Source organism: Centroberyx affinis, unplaced genomic scaffold (assembly GCF_046629955.1).
Source record: "Centroberyx affinis isolate AG114_WGS23_722 - 3 ecotype Tasmania unplaced genomic scaffold, CSIRO-AGI_Caff_v1 ptg003169l_1, whole genome shotgun sequence".
In the NCBI taxonomy this organism is placed as follows: domain Eukaryota; kingdom Metazoa; phylum Chordata; class Actinopteri; order Beryciformes; family Berycidae; genus Centroberyx; species Centroberyx affinis.
The window spans coordinates 20,159-33,645 of record NW_027281222.1 but is presented as its reverse complement, the minus strand read 5'-3'; the positions used below and the strand labels follow the sequence as shown (position 1 = coordinate 33,645).

Genomic DNA, 13,487 nt, shown 5'->3' with positions numbered 1-13,487 from the left:
GCGCTGGCATAAATCTTTTCCCTCTTCATTTCTCCTGTTTATTCCCAATCGTCCTCTTCTCTCCATCCCTATTAACATTCTCCCTCCTCTCATCCCTTCCTTGCCCTCTCCCATTCACTTTTCCCTCAATTCTCTCCTCTCATCCTTGTCGTCGTCCAGTCTGTCCGTTTCTCTCCCAGATGCAGAGAGAGGATGATAAGTGGTGGGCTGGAGAGATGGACAACGGGGAGTTTTACTAAGCAATGTTTTGCTATGCCACAGTGGGGAGGGACGTGAGGTGGTTTACAGCTGAGTGGTCAAGCAGAATAACAAACCACTCAGCTGTTATGTCAATTGAAGCAGGATAAATAGACTGCCAATCAGATATACCTATAAATGAGCTGGGAACACACCTCCCCATTATATTGAGTCAACATAAATCAATGGTAAAGGCTCTCACCAGTCAATACTTGTTAGTATTGGATTAAGTAAAGACCCATAGACCCCACTGGCTCAAATCGATATGTATGGCTATTGTTTTAAATGCAGAATCCTTTAGAAGCTCACCTTAAACAAAACAGACCAAATGAGTGCAGGCTTCCCTCCATTCTCCTGTCTATTTCCAGCTCGATGCTCTGTATACACTAATGTGTCTACACACTTTGTCTGCGGGGCCCCTCTAACGCTTGGCTGCAGCAGGTATTTATTGATTAGTGTTAGGGGCCAGTGACCCCTCCCCTGTCTTGTCCTATCTGGGCCTCTCTGTTGAGGAGCGCTAAACACACTCATATTTCATCTCTAGGAAGTCCTGCCATCACACAGACTAGGAGGGGGCGAGAAGTCAAGAAAAGCAAACCATACGAAAAATCTCCAAAACTCTGCTGTTAACAGGCGGCACCGTCCAATCAGTTCACAGCTCCTAGTCATCCCATTACAGGCCTGCCTCGCAACGACCTGGAGAGAGTGTACACACCGAGTCAAATAAACCAAATGAATAATTCAATCGGGGCATTCTGGAGAAGTCCAATTCATGTGTCTTATCTTTACCAGGGTAAATGATGTAATTGGAAAAATGAATCTGCACAAATTGATTTAGCCCACTGCGGTAAGGCGTGAGCAGGCGGCTGAACAGAGAGCAGGAGTGGTACTGTGGAGTGGTGGGCCTGGAGATAAGCATTTTAAAATCTACCTAATGAGAAATGGACATTGAGGAGATAAACCTCTCCCTGCTTCTGCCTCTCTCCCCTTTCCTCCATCTCTCTCCCCGATGCCCTGAGGTTATTCTGTACACAGAAACGAGGAAAATCTACTCAATAAAAGTGGTCAGCAAGTTGTGTAATCAAGCTCAGAGCACAACCCCATTTTTCTTGCGGTTTTTACTCTTCTGCTGTTTGCACCACTCATCTCTTTCATCTCTTTCTGATAGAAGGTGTTTGCACGTTCGCTCTGGTCCTTGACCCTGACCTTCACTCCGCCCTCTCTGGCCGAAATCTGGCAGGGGGGCGGCTGGTGGATGCCAGGGTCATGCTAGGCCTTGGCCACGGTCTGTCCAGTCACATCACAGTGCCAGCAACGGCAAGGTCACTGCAGTGTGATAATGGGCTAACCAGAAGTGAACATAGACCTTATTTAGTCCATGACTGGCAGAGAGAGGCAGAGAGAGAGAGAGAGAGAGAGAGAGGGAGAGAGAGAGAATTCGATAGAGAGTGTTTGTGACAACTAAAGAGATAGCTGAGTGATCTTCCTAAAAGGCACACAGACGGAGACAGGAGGACAAAGCGGGGTGGAAATCGACACTGCTGCTCTTCCATGTCATTACGGGCCCCACTTGGGCATAATGAGGACAGAAAGATGCTTGATTAACTACCTGCAATGTTTGAAGGAAGTACAGTCAAGATATGAAAAACCTATTCAACTGGTTAAAATCTACATTTAGCACCAGGAGATAGCGCAAGGCCATGCGTTATATTCTTATTGCCATGGGATTTAACATCTAAGTCTGCAGAAATGAAAAATTAATTCCCAGGGTGCCATGGAAACAGTGTCACTGAGTAGTAGAAAAAGAAAGCTTGTGAACAAAAAGCAAGAGATGGAAAAATGCCATTATACGTTTTCTATAAAATTCTTTGTAGGTATGTTCAAAGAGGGATGTATAAGCTCTTCAGCTCAGACCAAGGAATTTCACATTGTTTTGGTGCACAGGAACTATTTATCATCAGTTACAAAGCATTTAGCTGGGTTTTGGGGGGGGGTTGTGAGTGCGTGTTGTGTGTGTGTGAATTGGTTAGTTGTGAGTTACTGGGGTGGGTAATAGATAGCTTCAGATAACCAATAAAAAGCTTTTAGATGTATGGAAAAGGAACAGATGCTCTTTTATCGGAAATCACTCTTTTATCTCTATTCTTATTCACATGGGTGTGCTTTTAATCTATTTATTTCCTACAGTATTTCTCCCTGTTTTTCTACTCCAGTCTCCAGCAGCTCCACTTTAGCTCCATTCTCCCTGTATATTCCCATTCTCTCCCCCATCCCCTCCCATTTCTGCCTCCTGGATGAAAAGCCATTTTGGTGGTTGATTGGAGAATGATGCTGCTACTTAGAGAGTCACTCCATCAGTGCTGAGGGAGGAGAGGAGAGTGTGAGGAGAGAGAAAAGCTCAGGAGGAGTAGTGGCTCCCTGGGGCGCTGTAGCTGTGATGGGTGAGCTGTCAAACGCCCCATTGTCCAAATTACCCAGCAAGCACCATGTCACCACCCGGGACTAATTTACGGTGTGGTGCGGTGCGGCACCGACATCGCTGTGTGAGCAGGGTGAGAGAGAGTCCAGGGGAAAGACGAGAGGGGAGAGGGGAGCGAGGAAGCACCGGGGGGCCGACGTAACACCTTCCAGAGAGATACAACAGGGGTTCAAACACAGAGAATACCAATATAAAGCCCAATTAACTATGGGCCTTGATGCAGGTTTGATGCTACCTTTCTGCTTCATGGCCTCAGTGACAGGTGTCAATATGAATATGTCATGCTCCCATGCCCTCTCGCCCATCCACCACCCGCCAAGTACACACACAGATATACTCACTGATGCACAAACACTTTAACACTGTTTTAAAGCAATTGCATCCACTGCATACAGAAGCCCCTGCCTGAGTTCACTTTAGCTGTCATAATGACTGGTCCTTTTTGCACAAACTGGCATGCCTGTTCACTTGTCACACGTCACACCCCTGGGTGCCCAATGCCAGACAGGGCCATCACCCTACCCCACACTGACCATGGGCTATGGAGCGGAGCAGTGCCTGTCAGAGGAGACATGTCGTACTCTCTGACCCCTCACTGTGCCCAATAGCATGATGCAGTGCCTCTACTTTGGCTAATTGGCCCAGAGCAGCGGGCAGCCCTGTTCTGCCACCCAGGAAAGGCCAAAGGACTGGAATACCAAACATACACAGACACAGAGAAAGACAACAATAAGGACGGAGGACAATGTTTTCCTAAAGTTAAGATTATAATCAAATACTCCACTATAAAGTATTACACATATAAACTCTTGAAACTTGCTGGTGTGCTGCTAATCATTACAATGTGTTGCATTCATCAGTAGGTATATCTGACACGCTCAATAGGAATATTTCAACATTTGTTTCATACTTGGCAAGAGAACAAAAGTCCCAAAAAAAGACACTCCTTGAGATAAGTTCCTTGAAATCTAACAATGAGATCAAAATGACATCTCGCTGGGGGAAAATGAAACTGAATGTCCTCAGAGAGGAAGCATTGTATTTCTCCTGTGAAAAAAGCCTAAAAAATGGTTTACCAGGACTGTTGACTCACTCTTTTTGATGAATCTCAGTGTGTAGTTTGAGTGCTCTAATTAAACTATTTATATTACCGTCTCTGATCTAAAACAGCCCAAAAAAAAGAGCAACAGGCAAAGAGAAAAAGATTTAGAGAGAGAGAGAGAGGGAAAAATCTCCCCCCTCTTGTCCTCGTGCCGTTTCTTCTTTAGTATTCACCACCACTGCACCCAATTTGCAAATCAGAGGAGGGCTAAATATCACAGAAAATTAACGATGACCAATTCACTCTCTGCATCAATAACGACCCCGCGAGGACACGAGAGTCAGTGGAACACAGCTGCTTATCCGCTTATCGGCCTTACTTACACAAGGCTGCACAAAGTAGTGACACCGACAGAGGCAGAATCACATGTATTTACATATACACACACACACACACACACACACGCACACACACATTCACCAGCCTACCAAATCTTGCCGATCTCTTCCAGTCGATTCAGTCTCTATAAACGCACCCCCCACCCCCAACTCTCCAATTCTCGTACACAAAGACAAAGCTGTAGAGGGCATTTTCTACACCTATTAAACATGGAGGCATGATGATGAATAGATGAATAGATGATGACTATGATAATTGCCAAACCAAACAACAGCAAGACAGGGCAATTACCCAGTCAATCCTTCATAGTCGGTGTTATTCACTCAATACAAAGTAGACTGACATTATACAGGAGAGTATATATACCACCCCACACACACCAAAAATACACTTCACACATAAATTCACACTGATACACACACACACACACACACACACACATGCACACCTCACACAGAAACATCCTAAAGCACTCAAATGTCCAAGCCTCCTCACACAAAATGCCTGGCAGCACTTTAGCTGAAGGACACTAAAGACTGGAAGTGTGTCAGAATGTGTGAGACACAGTCCCCAGAGCACAGTCTATTCTCCATGTCTGTCACTGAGGCTGGCTGCCTGCTTATTCCCCTGAGACACACACACACACACACACACACACACACAGCCTCCACGTACACGTCAACCCCCTAAATCCTGTTCCCTCCCTCAATCAATCAGATTGCTGGGTGAGAAACCATGAAAAGGCATACAGTGCTTTAAGAAATTCCCTTTTTTTCCTTATATTTTCTCTCTCCCTCTCTAGTATAGAAGGCTAAAAAGCCTGTTATCCTCTCCTGTGTCCCCGTCCCTGCTGCTGAGCTGAATATACCTGCGGCCATCTACTAAAGACCTCAGATGAGATGTGATGGGAAATGAGAGGCTCAGGATTTACTGTATGCCTTAATACACCGTGCCCGCATAATATCCCTTGTCATATATGGGTGTAGGCCCTAATGCAGGCTTTGATGGTGTGTGTGTGTGTGTGTGTGTGTCTGTGCGTGTGCGCGTGTGATGGCTAAATTAATGTGACAAGGCAGATGTAATGTAGAATCATAAATCTTAGCCCCAGGATCAGTGGAGAGAGAGCAGGAGGTGATATATTAAAGGGAGCACACACCAGCGTTATGATGCTGATAATAAAAACAAGACCACAGCCGCAATAGCCAGCTAATAGACATGACTCTATATCTGGCCCTCAGGGTTATGACATTCACACACACACACACACACACACACACATGCATGCCACCACAGACATACACACACACTCTAACCCTTCCCCCCACACACACGCAACACAAACTCTATCCGCTTTTACAGCAATTTATTATGCTGCTTTGAGCCCAACAGCTCAAGTGTTAGATATGGCTTTAATGCTGTTAAAATCTTAATACTGTTACACAAGCCTGCTGTTGTACAACATGTTAATTCTTTACTTACTGTGGAGAGCGCTGGATGAAGCACTGAAAAAACATGGATTGTATGTGTATCTGTTGAGAATACTGTAGAAAACACAAATACACGAGTATGAAGGCACACACACACACACACACACAAAAACAGACCTCACACCTTCTGTGTTAATGGACCGGTTAAGTGGGAATGACACTTGGTGGGATGGAGGGAAGTGTATGTGTGTGTGCGTGCCTGTGTTTGTTGTGTGTGTGTGTGTGTGTGGGGGGGGTTTCACTGCATTAGGGAATCACACACCCAGCTATAGTCACCGGGGGACTTCTGTCAGCCTGTGATTTTGCCCCGTACCCCTCCCAGCTCCCTCCTCTCCTCTGCCGCTCACTGGTGAAATAGGTCAACCACATATAATGGAAGGGCAACGAGGAGCAAGTATGTGTGCCCCCCCCCCACCCACCCACCCACCCACCCTCCTACCTCCTCACCCCACCCTCCACCCTGCACCTCAGCCATCCGGCCACAGAAAGCAAGTGATGGCCCCCCATGGACACACGGAGGCTGGCTGAGCAGAGGGAGGCACAGCCAGCCACAACACGCCGACCTCCCAGCCACAACAGCCATTTACACTGCCACGCTTGAGCAGAGCGGATTCCAGCATCTGATGTGGAATGTGCACACTCACAACACATGCACACAAATTTTCACCGACGGCTTAAAATGTTAATGTCCGGCAAACTAAATAAGCGGCGGGGCAAATGGGAAAATGTAGTAGTTGAGATTGTGCGTAACTGCTTGTTAGTGCAAATGGTTTATCGGTGTCGTAGAGATGGAAGAGGAGAACAAAGGTGACTGTGATGAAGGTTGGGGTGGAGGCTGCACTGCTGACAAACATGCACACACAAGCACGCCCGCACACACACAGAAACACACGTGTGCAAAGACATACCATCAACACGCTCCGCAATTCTTCCCCACAGTCCTGCTTTCTGTCCTCCCTCTCTTTTCTTTATCTTTCATCCCTCGCATCCCCCTGCACTCCCAACTCATGTTCTCTTTCCTCTGCAGTCTCCACTGGCTGTGACCTTTTCTCCAGTGGAAGAGGATACTGCCCATCTCCATCTCCCTCATGCATTAATGATCTGTGGTGAGCTGAGGGCATCTGTCTGACTCCCAGCTTGTCCGCTCACCCACTCCCAAGGACGGAGTCCAGCCAGAGCCAGGCTCAGCCACATTCCCTGTCAGCCACAGGGAAACACAGATAAATAGCCACTGATAGCGATAGCTCCAGTCTGCAAAGCGGAGGCTGACCCTTCTCATCTGCTCCGCATATCTCTCTGTGACACTCCCCAGTGGCAGATATCTAAGATACTGGAGCAGAGAGATGACAGCAGGCAAGAGACAAACTGAAAGAAACTCAGCCAATTATCCAAACTATTTTCTTTCAGAACCTCGCCTGGCAATGCAGATTGTCCTCTTTTATATCTGTTTGTCAGCATTTAACATGCACTGTGATAATTGTTAAAAATAAATTAAATGCTACACTTAAACAGAAGACACTAATCTTGCGGCTCCATGTCATTCATGTCTTTCCAACCTCCTTCCATCTCTGCGGCTGAGTCCTTCTACTTTCTCCTCCCTCAAATTTTTAGACAGAGTAAATCAGCGGGATATTTCTAAACTAGTCTCTCTCCTCTTCGCTGTCTCCCTCGTTAAGACTTTAATCCGAGGCCTATAGTCTTATCAGTGAGCTCAAACAGAGAGACTAACACTTTGCAGAGAGAAGAGAGGTTTGTGGTTTCACAGAGGAATGTAAAGACTGTAAAAGATGAAACAGAAAGGAGTTGGTGCTCCAGCAAGGCTTGATTAACAGTGCAATAATACCTAACATATAAACCTGTAATGTGGATTTGAGTACAAAGCATACTAGCAGTGGTATTATTTATGTGCTGTAAAAGAACTTAAAGTACTGTAAAAGGACAAAGCAAGCAATTGGATTGTCTAACAGCCTTCAAACACCATTATTCTGTGCTGGCTACAGTGTTAATTCGGTACTTTTTACAGTTTTCAGACTTTACAGATGTTTTACTGTAATGAGGTCTTTCTAGAGATCTCACTTGCATCCAAATCGGCTTTAAATTATGGAAAGGCTATTTGTTTGTAGCCTCATTATTAATGTCTCCACATCCCCATAGAAAAATCTTTGGTACTTTCACAGCTGCCTATTTACGATCTTTTCCCGTTCATTTTCTATGCAGCTGTAGATCTGTGTGATATTGGTGTGGTGGGACAATTTCTTTCATCTTTCAGGCAATAACAGACAGAGAGATATTCACTGATACAGACCAAACTGTCTGCGGTTATACAGTGGGAGCACTATAGTTGAAGCCTAAAATTCAGTGATATTTCCCTTTAAGACAACAATGGTGAGCCGCGTGGCCTAACAGAGGGATATTGTAATCAGCCTCTTTGGTGTGTGTATCTCTCCCTGTCACCTGCCGGGACTCATTTCCCAAAACCCTGAGATGCATTCTGACAGCTGCAGAAATCCTCATCTGGGAGGGAGGGATGAAAAGATTTCTTCTCCGCACCTCCCTGCCGCTCCATACCCAAATATTTGACTTTGCCTGTGATCCGCAGCCCTTGAAGGCTTCTGTTGGGCTTTTCCACACGACTGATCTCTGTTTTCAAAGCAGGTGTTTAAAACACGACTGACAGAGAAGCCTCCCTAGTAAACCAGAGAGAAAAAGAAAGAGGGAGAGAGAGACAGAGAGAGAGAAAGAGAGAGAGGGAAATATGCAGAGATAGAGAGAAAAAAAGACAAAATAAAATGTCCAAGAGATAAAGAATTTCAAATCTGAAAAATGCTTGTAATTTTTCAGACATGACTACTGCATGTTCTAATTACACCTCTGTGGGCATTTTAGATCTTTGATTATTTAAAATAGGCCAGGCTCAAAGGTTAAATAACATTAAATATGACAATCACATCAGATACCAGGGTGTCTGGCTGCCATGCTGATGCAACCCCCTGGGGTTTCCGTGTCTATGGCAAGCCCTTGATGTCACTGTGACACACTCCTACACACATGGCCCTCAGTCATGAGATATAAACACACACACGCACACAGACACACACGCACGCACGCACGCACGCACTCCCACACGCATGTATACACAATGGCTCACATATACACATTTACGCACACTAATGCACACATACAAAAAAAGGGAGAAACTTCACAGAGAAATCAGGCTGACAGATGAAAGAGCAGACATAGAGGGATGAACTTTTCAGAACGTTTGAAAACCTGGTGAAGGATGTTTTCCTAAAAACCAATCATCCCTGCGGCTGTATAAATGGAATGACCAGAGCTGTTTCCGGTTAATATCAGTTTTCCACAGATGCAACCATAATTGATGTTTTTAGCACATGCGCTACATGCAGCACAGTGCGCTTGACATTCAAAGTCACTTCACCCAAGAACGAAATAATTTAGAAAAATGAATTTTGTACTGCTGTCAGAAGGTGTAAGTAATTACATAGCAACCAGTCACGTATGAGACATGAGTTATGTGTTTATGTGCACTAACAGTGTCCACTCCAGTACTAATGCAAGATAAATATATATAAAATATATCACTGTTGTCAGGTCAAAAGCTTGTATCTCCAAAATGTCGACTTCTCACCTTGAAGACCATGCATTTTTGAGTTCATCTAATTGGTTTTGAAAAGGTTAAATAAACCCAAGGGTCATAGAATTTTCTCAACCCATGCAGAAGCATGGAATCCTTCAGTTGAAGTTAAGAAATGAAAATCCCCTTTCATGGTTTTCAACCGACAGCAAGGATATGCATGATGAGAGACTGCTATGATGACAGCCACTGTAGGATCATATTAGTCAGTAATCGCAGAAAAAGTGCTGACCATCACAAGAAACGTCTGCTCTAAGGTGCCAGTCTTCATTCTGAGTCTGACTACACAGTGATCTTATTACAATTAACTCATGACTGAGGCATGCACAGCATACAGCAACAAACACACAGGTGCACATACACATAAACACACATGCACACACTGTACACATAGACATACATGTACAGACACACATAAACACACATACACACTCTCTCTCTCTCTCTCTCTCACACACACACACACACACACACACACACACACACACACACACACACACACACACACACACACACACACACACACACACCTCTAAATTCAATATATCCTGTCTCCTCATGACATGTGGGGCCTAACACTCAGTAGTGTGAGTGACAGACAGGCCCAGGAGACACACACCAGGGGGTAAACACAGTGCCTTAATAGAGGGGATGAAAATATGCCTGGAAAAACAGAGAGAAGGGGGGAGAGAGAGGGAGACAGAGAGACAGAGATAGAGAGAGAGAGAGACAGACGGACAGACACAGAGAGAGAGCGAGAGATAATAAAAAGAAAACAGAGAGATACAGAGGGAGAGATGGGGTGAGATGGAAGAAAATGGGGGCAGGAGGACTCCACAGGCCAGTAGTTCGGCTCACATCACCTTGCCAAACTGTCATTGCCCCCAACACCGACCCCCTCCGAACCCCCCCCATCATCCCTGCCTCCCTCCGCTCTAGACAGCATGATTAATGGTGTATCCGCTCATGCGAGCACCGCCGCCCCTGACTACCCTAAACATTATCATAACTTTTCTGCTCTAATCACTGGGACTATTGAGAGCCGAGAGGGGGACTTGTGCCCGGTGCCCTCTAATGCAGCACCCGAGAGGAGGACACGTACCGGAGGCCTTGTGCTTTTGCCGATGTTTTAGGTAGAAAAATGTACATCCAGATTAACGGCACAGTCCTGGGGAGAAGACACTGATACAATTACCATCACATTACACTGTATCTCCTGCACACTGGAATCGCCCGAAAGCTATTAGAATCCAAAAGCGATCTTCTGTCATTCCATGTGCTGACAAGGGAACTGTGGCTCGGCACCGAGGCTGTCACAGAGCTCGGGTCATATTTTCCTAATGTCTTTTTAATATAGTCATGTCATATTCCTGCTGTTCCTCTAAACATTCTTGCCTATCATGTGCTGTGCTGTGTGTCAATGCCATCATATTAAAGGCAATATACCATGAGAGTCGCCTACAAGCCTCATATCAGCCCTCTATCCCCACAGGATCCATTACTGTTTATAGGACTGTACATTAGCCTCTCTCCCTGCCGCCATTATCTCCTACACACTGGAGAGGACACACTCAGCACATTGCACTCCACAAACTAGGGCTTTTCACACTATGCAGACATGCAAACAAACACACACACACTGTACACACAGTGATGCAGGGGTATGAACGCACACAAACTTGCATACATAAACAGACAAGCGTGATACACACACACACACATACAAGCAAGCACACACACACACGCACGCATCACCACATATGGTAGAGGGCCCATTCTCCATTCAGAGCACGGCAGAGGTGTGAAGTGTGTTGGGCTCCAATGTGTTGTGCAGTAAAAATGCAATTTAGATGTGTGCCTCTTCCAGACAGCCTGTAGAGATTTGTGTTTCATTGGAGGATTCTGGATTGGGTCTCTGCTGAGGTTCAGCTGGGGGTTTCCATGACTGTAATCAGGGAAGGGAGAGGGAGAGCGTGCACCCTATCCTTTCGCATAGACCGTCACTTTACTACATGATAAGGACTGACTGACTGACTGACTGACTGAGGGAGGGAGAGAGTGATTGAGGGAGGTAGGGAGGGAGGAGGGAGGGAGAAGTAGACGCAGAGCATAATGGGGGATAAGGAAGTATGAATGGAGGGAGAGTGTGACAAAACATGAGCCAGCGAGAAGGGAGGTGGAGGAGGAGGCAAAGCAAAGAAAGGATTCTCAGGAAAGATACAGTACTAAATAAATCCACATAAATCCTGGCTGCTTTGCCTCACGGTATTACATTTGTAAGGAGAGTCATCACTTAAAAAGCAAATCAGCATTCACTGTATAATGAGAGCCTACTCAGGGACTGAAATATAACATGGGGAGAATAACGTGTATTTAACTCTTTTTAAGAATAAACAGAAGCATAATAAATTCACTGGGGCATGAATTGAGCAAAGAACAAGCATTTCATGTTAGGTTAATAATGCAACTCCGCCCAAACATCCCCACAGAATGCTTCCAGGGAGATATATGTTTGTCAAGCCTTGGTGACTGTATCAACTTGAATATGTGTTGTATTTTAGACTACACTACAGTCTAATATGTTTCTGTGCTGCAGCCGTGGCAGAGGAGCTTGTGTCCTCTGCTGCCAAGCTGTGTGGCGCTTTAACATAACCTCAAGACCCTGTGCACTCGGGTGCCATCCAGGATCTGATGCCAAACCGCATTGTGCCAAAGGCCACACACACTACTCAGAGAGAAAATTGCTGCGATGACTCTCCGCTCGACAGGAGTCCTCTTCTGAACGACACTCTATGCGTTGCTTCCCCATGCATAGTGTGAGCACCTCTGCAATCTGCTGTGACAAAGTTGTCTAAACATAGGGCACATTTCTAAAAAAAAAAAGGATAAAGCTTTGTGAACAGCATATACTAAAGGTCACGAGGTGCTGGAGACTGCAAGGAGGTCATCAAAGCTAAAGCGAAAAACTTGTTGTAACTGCACACACAAGGCCCAGGACTATGGACTCAAATGCAAAAATGGATCTTTATGGATGATCGGCATGAGCTACGGGATTTACATACAGCTTCATCAGGCTATCCCACACTTATTTTAGTGGAGAAGAATGCATTTATGCATAGTGTATTTCCCCCCCCCAAAAAAAAAAAAAAGAAATAATTTATCTTGAAGGCTAAAGTGAAGTCACCCAGAAAGAAGTTCATTTGAAAGGGTGTGACACAAAATAAATGTGTAATTATTTTACTTGATAATTATCTACAAAGACCAGGTTTATATGCTGTAACAACTTTTCCAGAGAATTGACTAAGAACTTGGGATACAAAATTTGGGCCTCTGCAGTTGATTTTTTTTTTTTTTTTTCTTACACACTACAGTGTAGTGTGTAAGAAAAAAAAAATGCTTTGCAGATATGTTATCTTAGTGTAGTGACTACACTAAGATAACATATCTGCAAAGCATTTTTTTTTTTAAGAATCAGAAGAAGCCCTTTTAGAATGATTCAAAGGCTAAGCGTAAACACAGGCAGCTACCACAGTGAGTTCTGGGGTCATGGCCTTTATAGAAGCCCCCAGGCATCACCACGCAGGGTCAGGTAGGAGGTCAGGAGTACTTCTCCTCCCCTCATCCCTCAGCAACAAATCCATCCACATTTCAGTCCCACACTTCACTACATACCTCCCTTCTTCCATCCATTCCTCTCCTCTCAGTTTCTTACAGGCTGGGCAGGCTATAGGCCAGATGTTCCCTAATACACACATGCTCCCATCCTCAATCATCCTTAATGTTTCCTCTGCTGAAGTGGGCCCAATGAGTAAGTCTCTTCTATTGAAAACTCTGCAGCTCTCAAACTGTGAAGAAGGCGCACTCAAGGTGCGCCATCCGCAGCAAATCAGAAACAACAACAACTTGATTTTCTTTTCTCAGCTCAGGCAGATGATGTACTCCAGAAGTTATAATTGCGCTACTGATTGGGCTCATCCCGCTGCATATCTCCGCTACTTCACAAAGCTCATCAGCCACATCTGTTCCCAACAGCACCAAACAAGAGGCACATTAACAAACAAATAGATAACAATTAGTCTCCTTTGAAGTCCTCTGCTCCATTAGGGAGTTAGCTGGGATTGGATGATCACAGGGCTCCCAGGGAGCACAAATGTCACACTACAATAGGGGGCTTCCTGGAAATACACT

The 13,487-nt window shown here is 45.2% G+C and overlaps 1 protein-coding gene across 1 annotated transcript in view; it reads right to left on the bottom strand.

Annotated features, from left to right (window-relative positions):
* Window positions 1–3,290, bottom strand: part of LOC139659947 (netrin receptor UNC5C-like) — a 68,345-nt gene extending 65,055 nt beyond the window's left edge. Inside the window, exons 1-2 of the mRNA XM_071537969.1 lie at window positions 3,250–3,290; window positions 2,749–2,861 (exon numbers count right to left, since the gene is read on the bottom strand). Coding sequence (XP_071394070.1) covers window positions 2,749–2,861; window positions 3,250–3,290 — 154 coding nt within the window. The remainder of the gene's footprint in view (window positions 1–2,748; window positions 2,862–3,249) is intronic.
* Window positions 3,291–13,487: the final 10,197 nt, after the last annotated feature.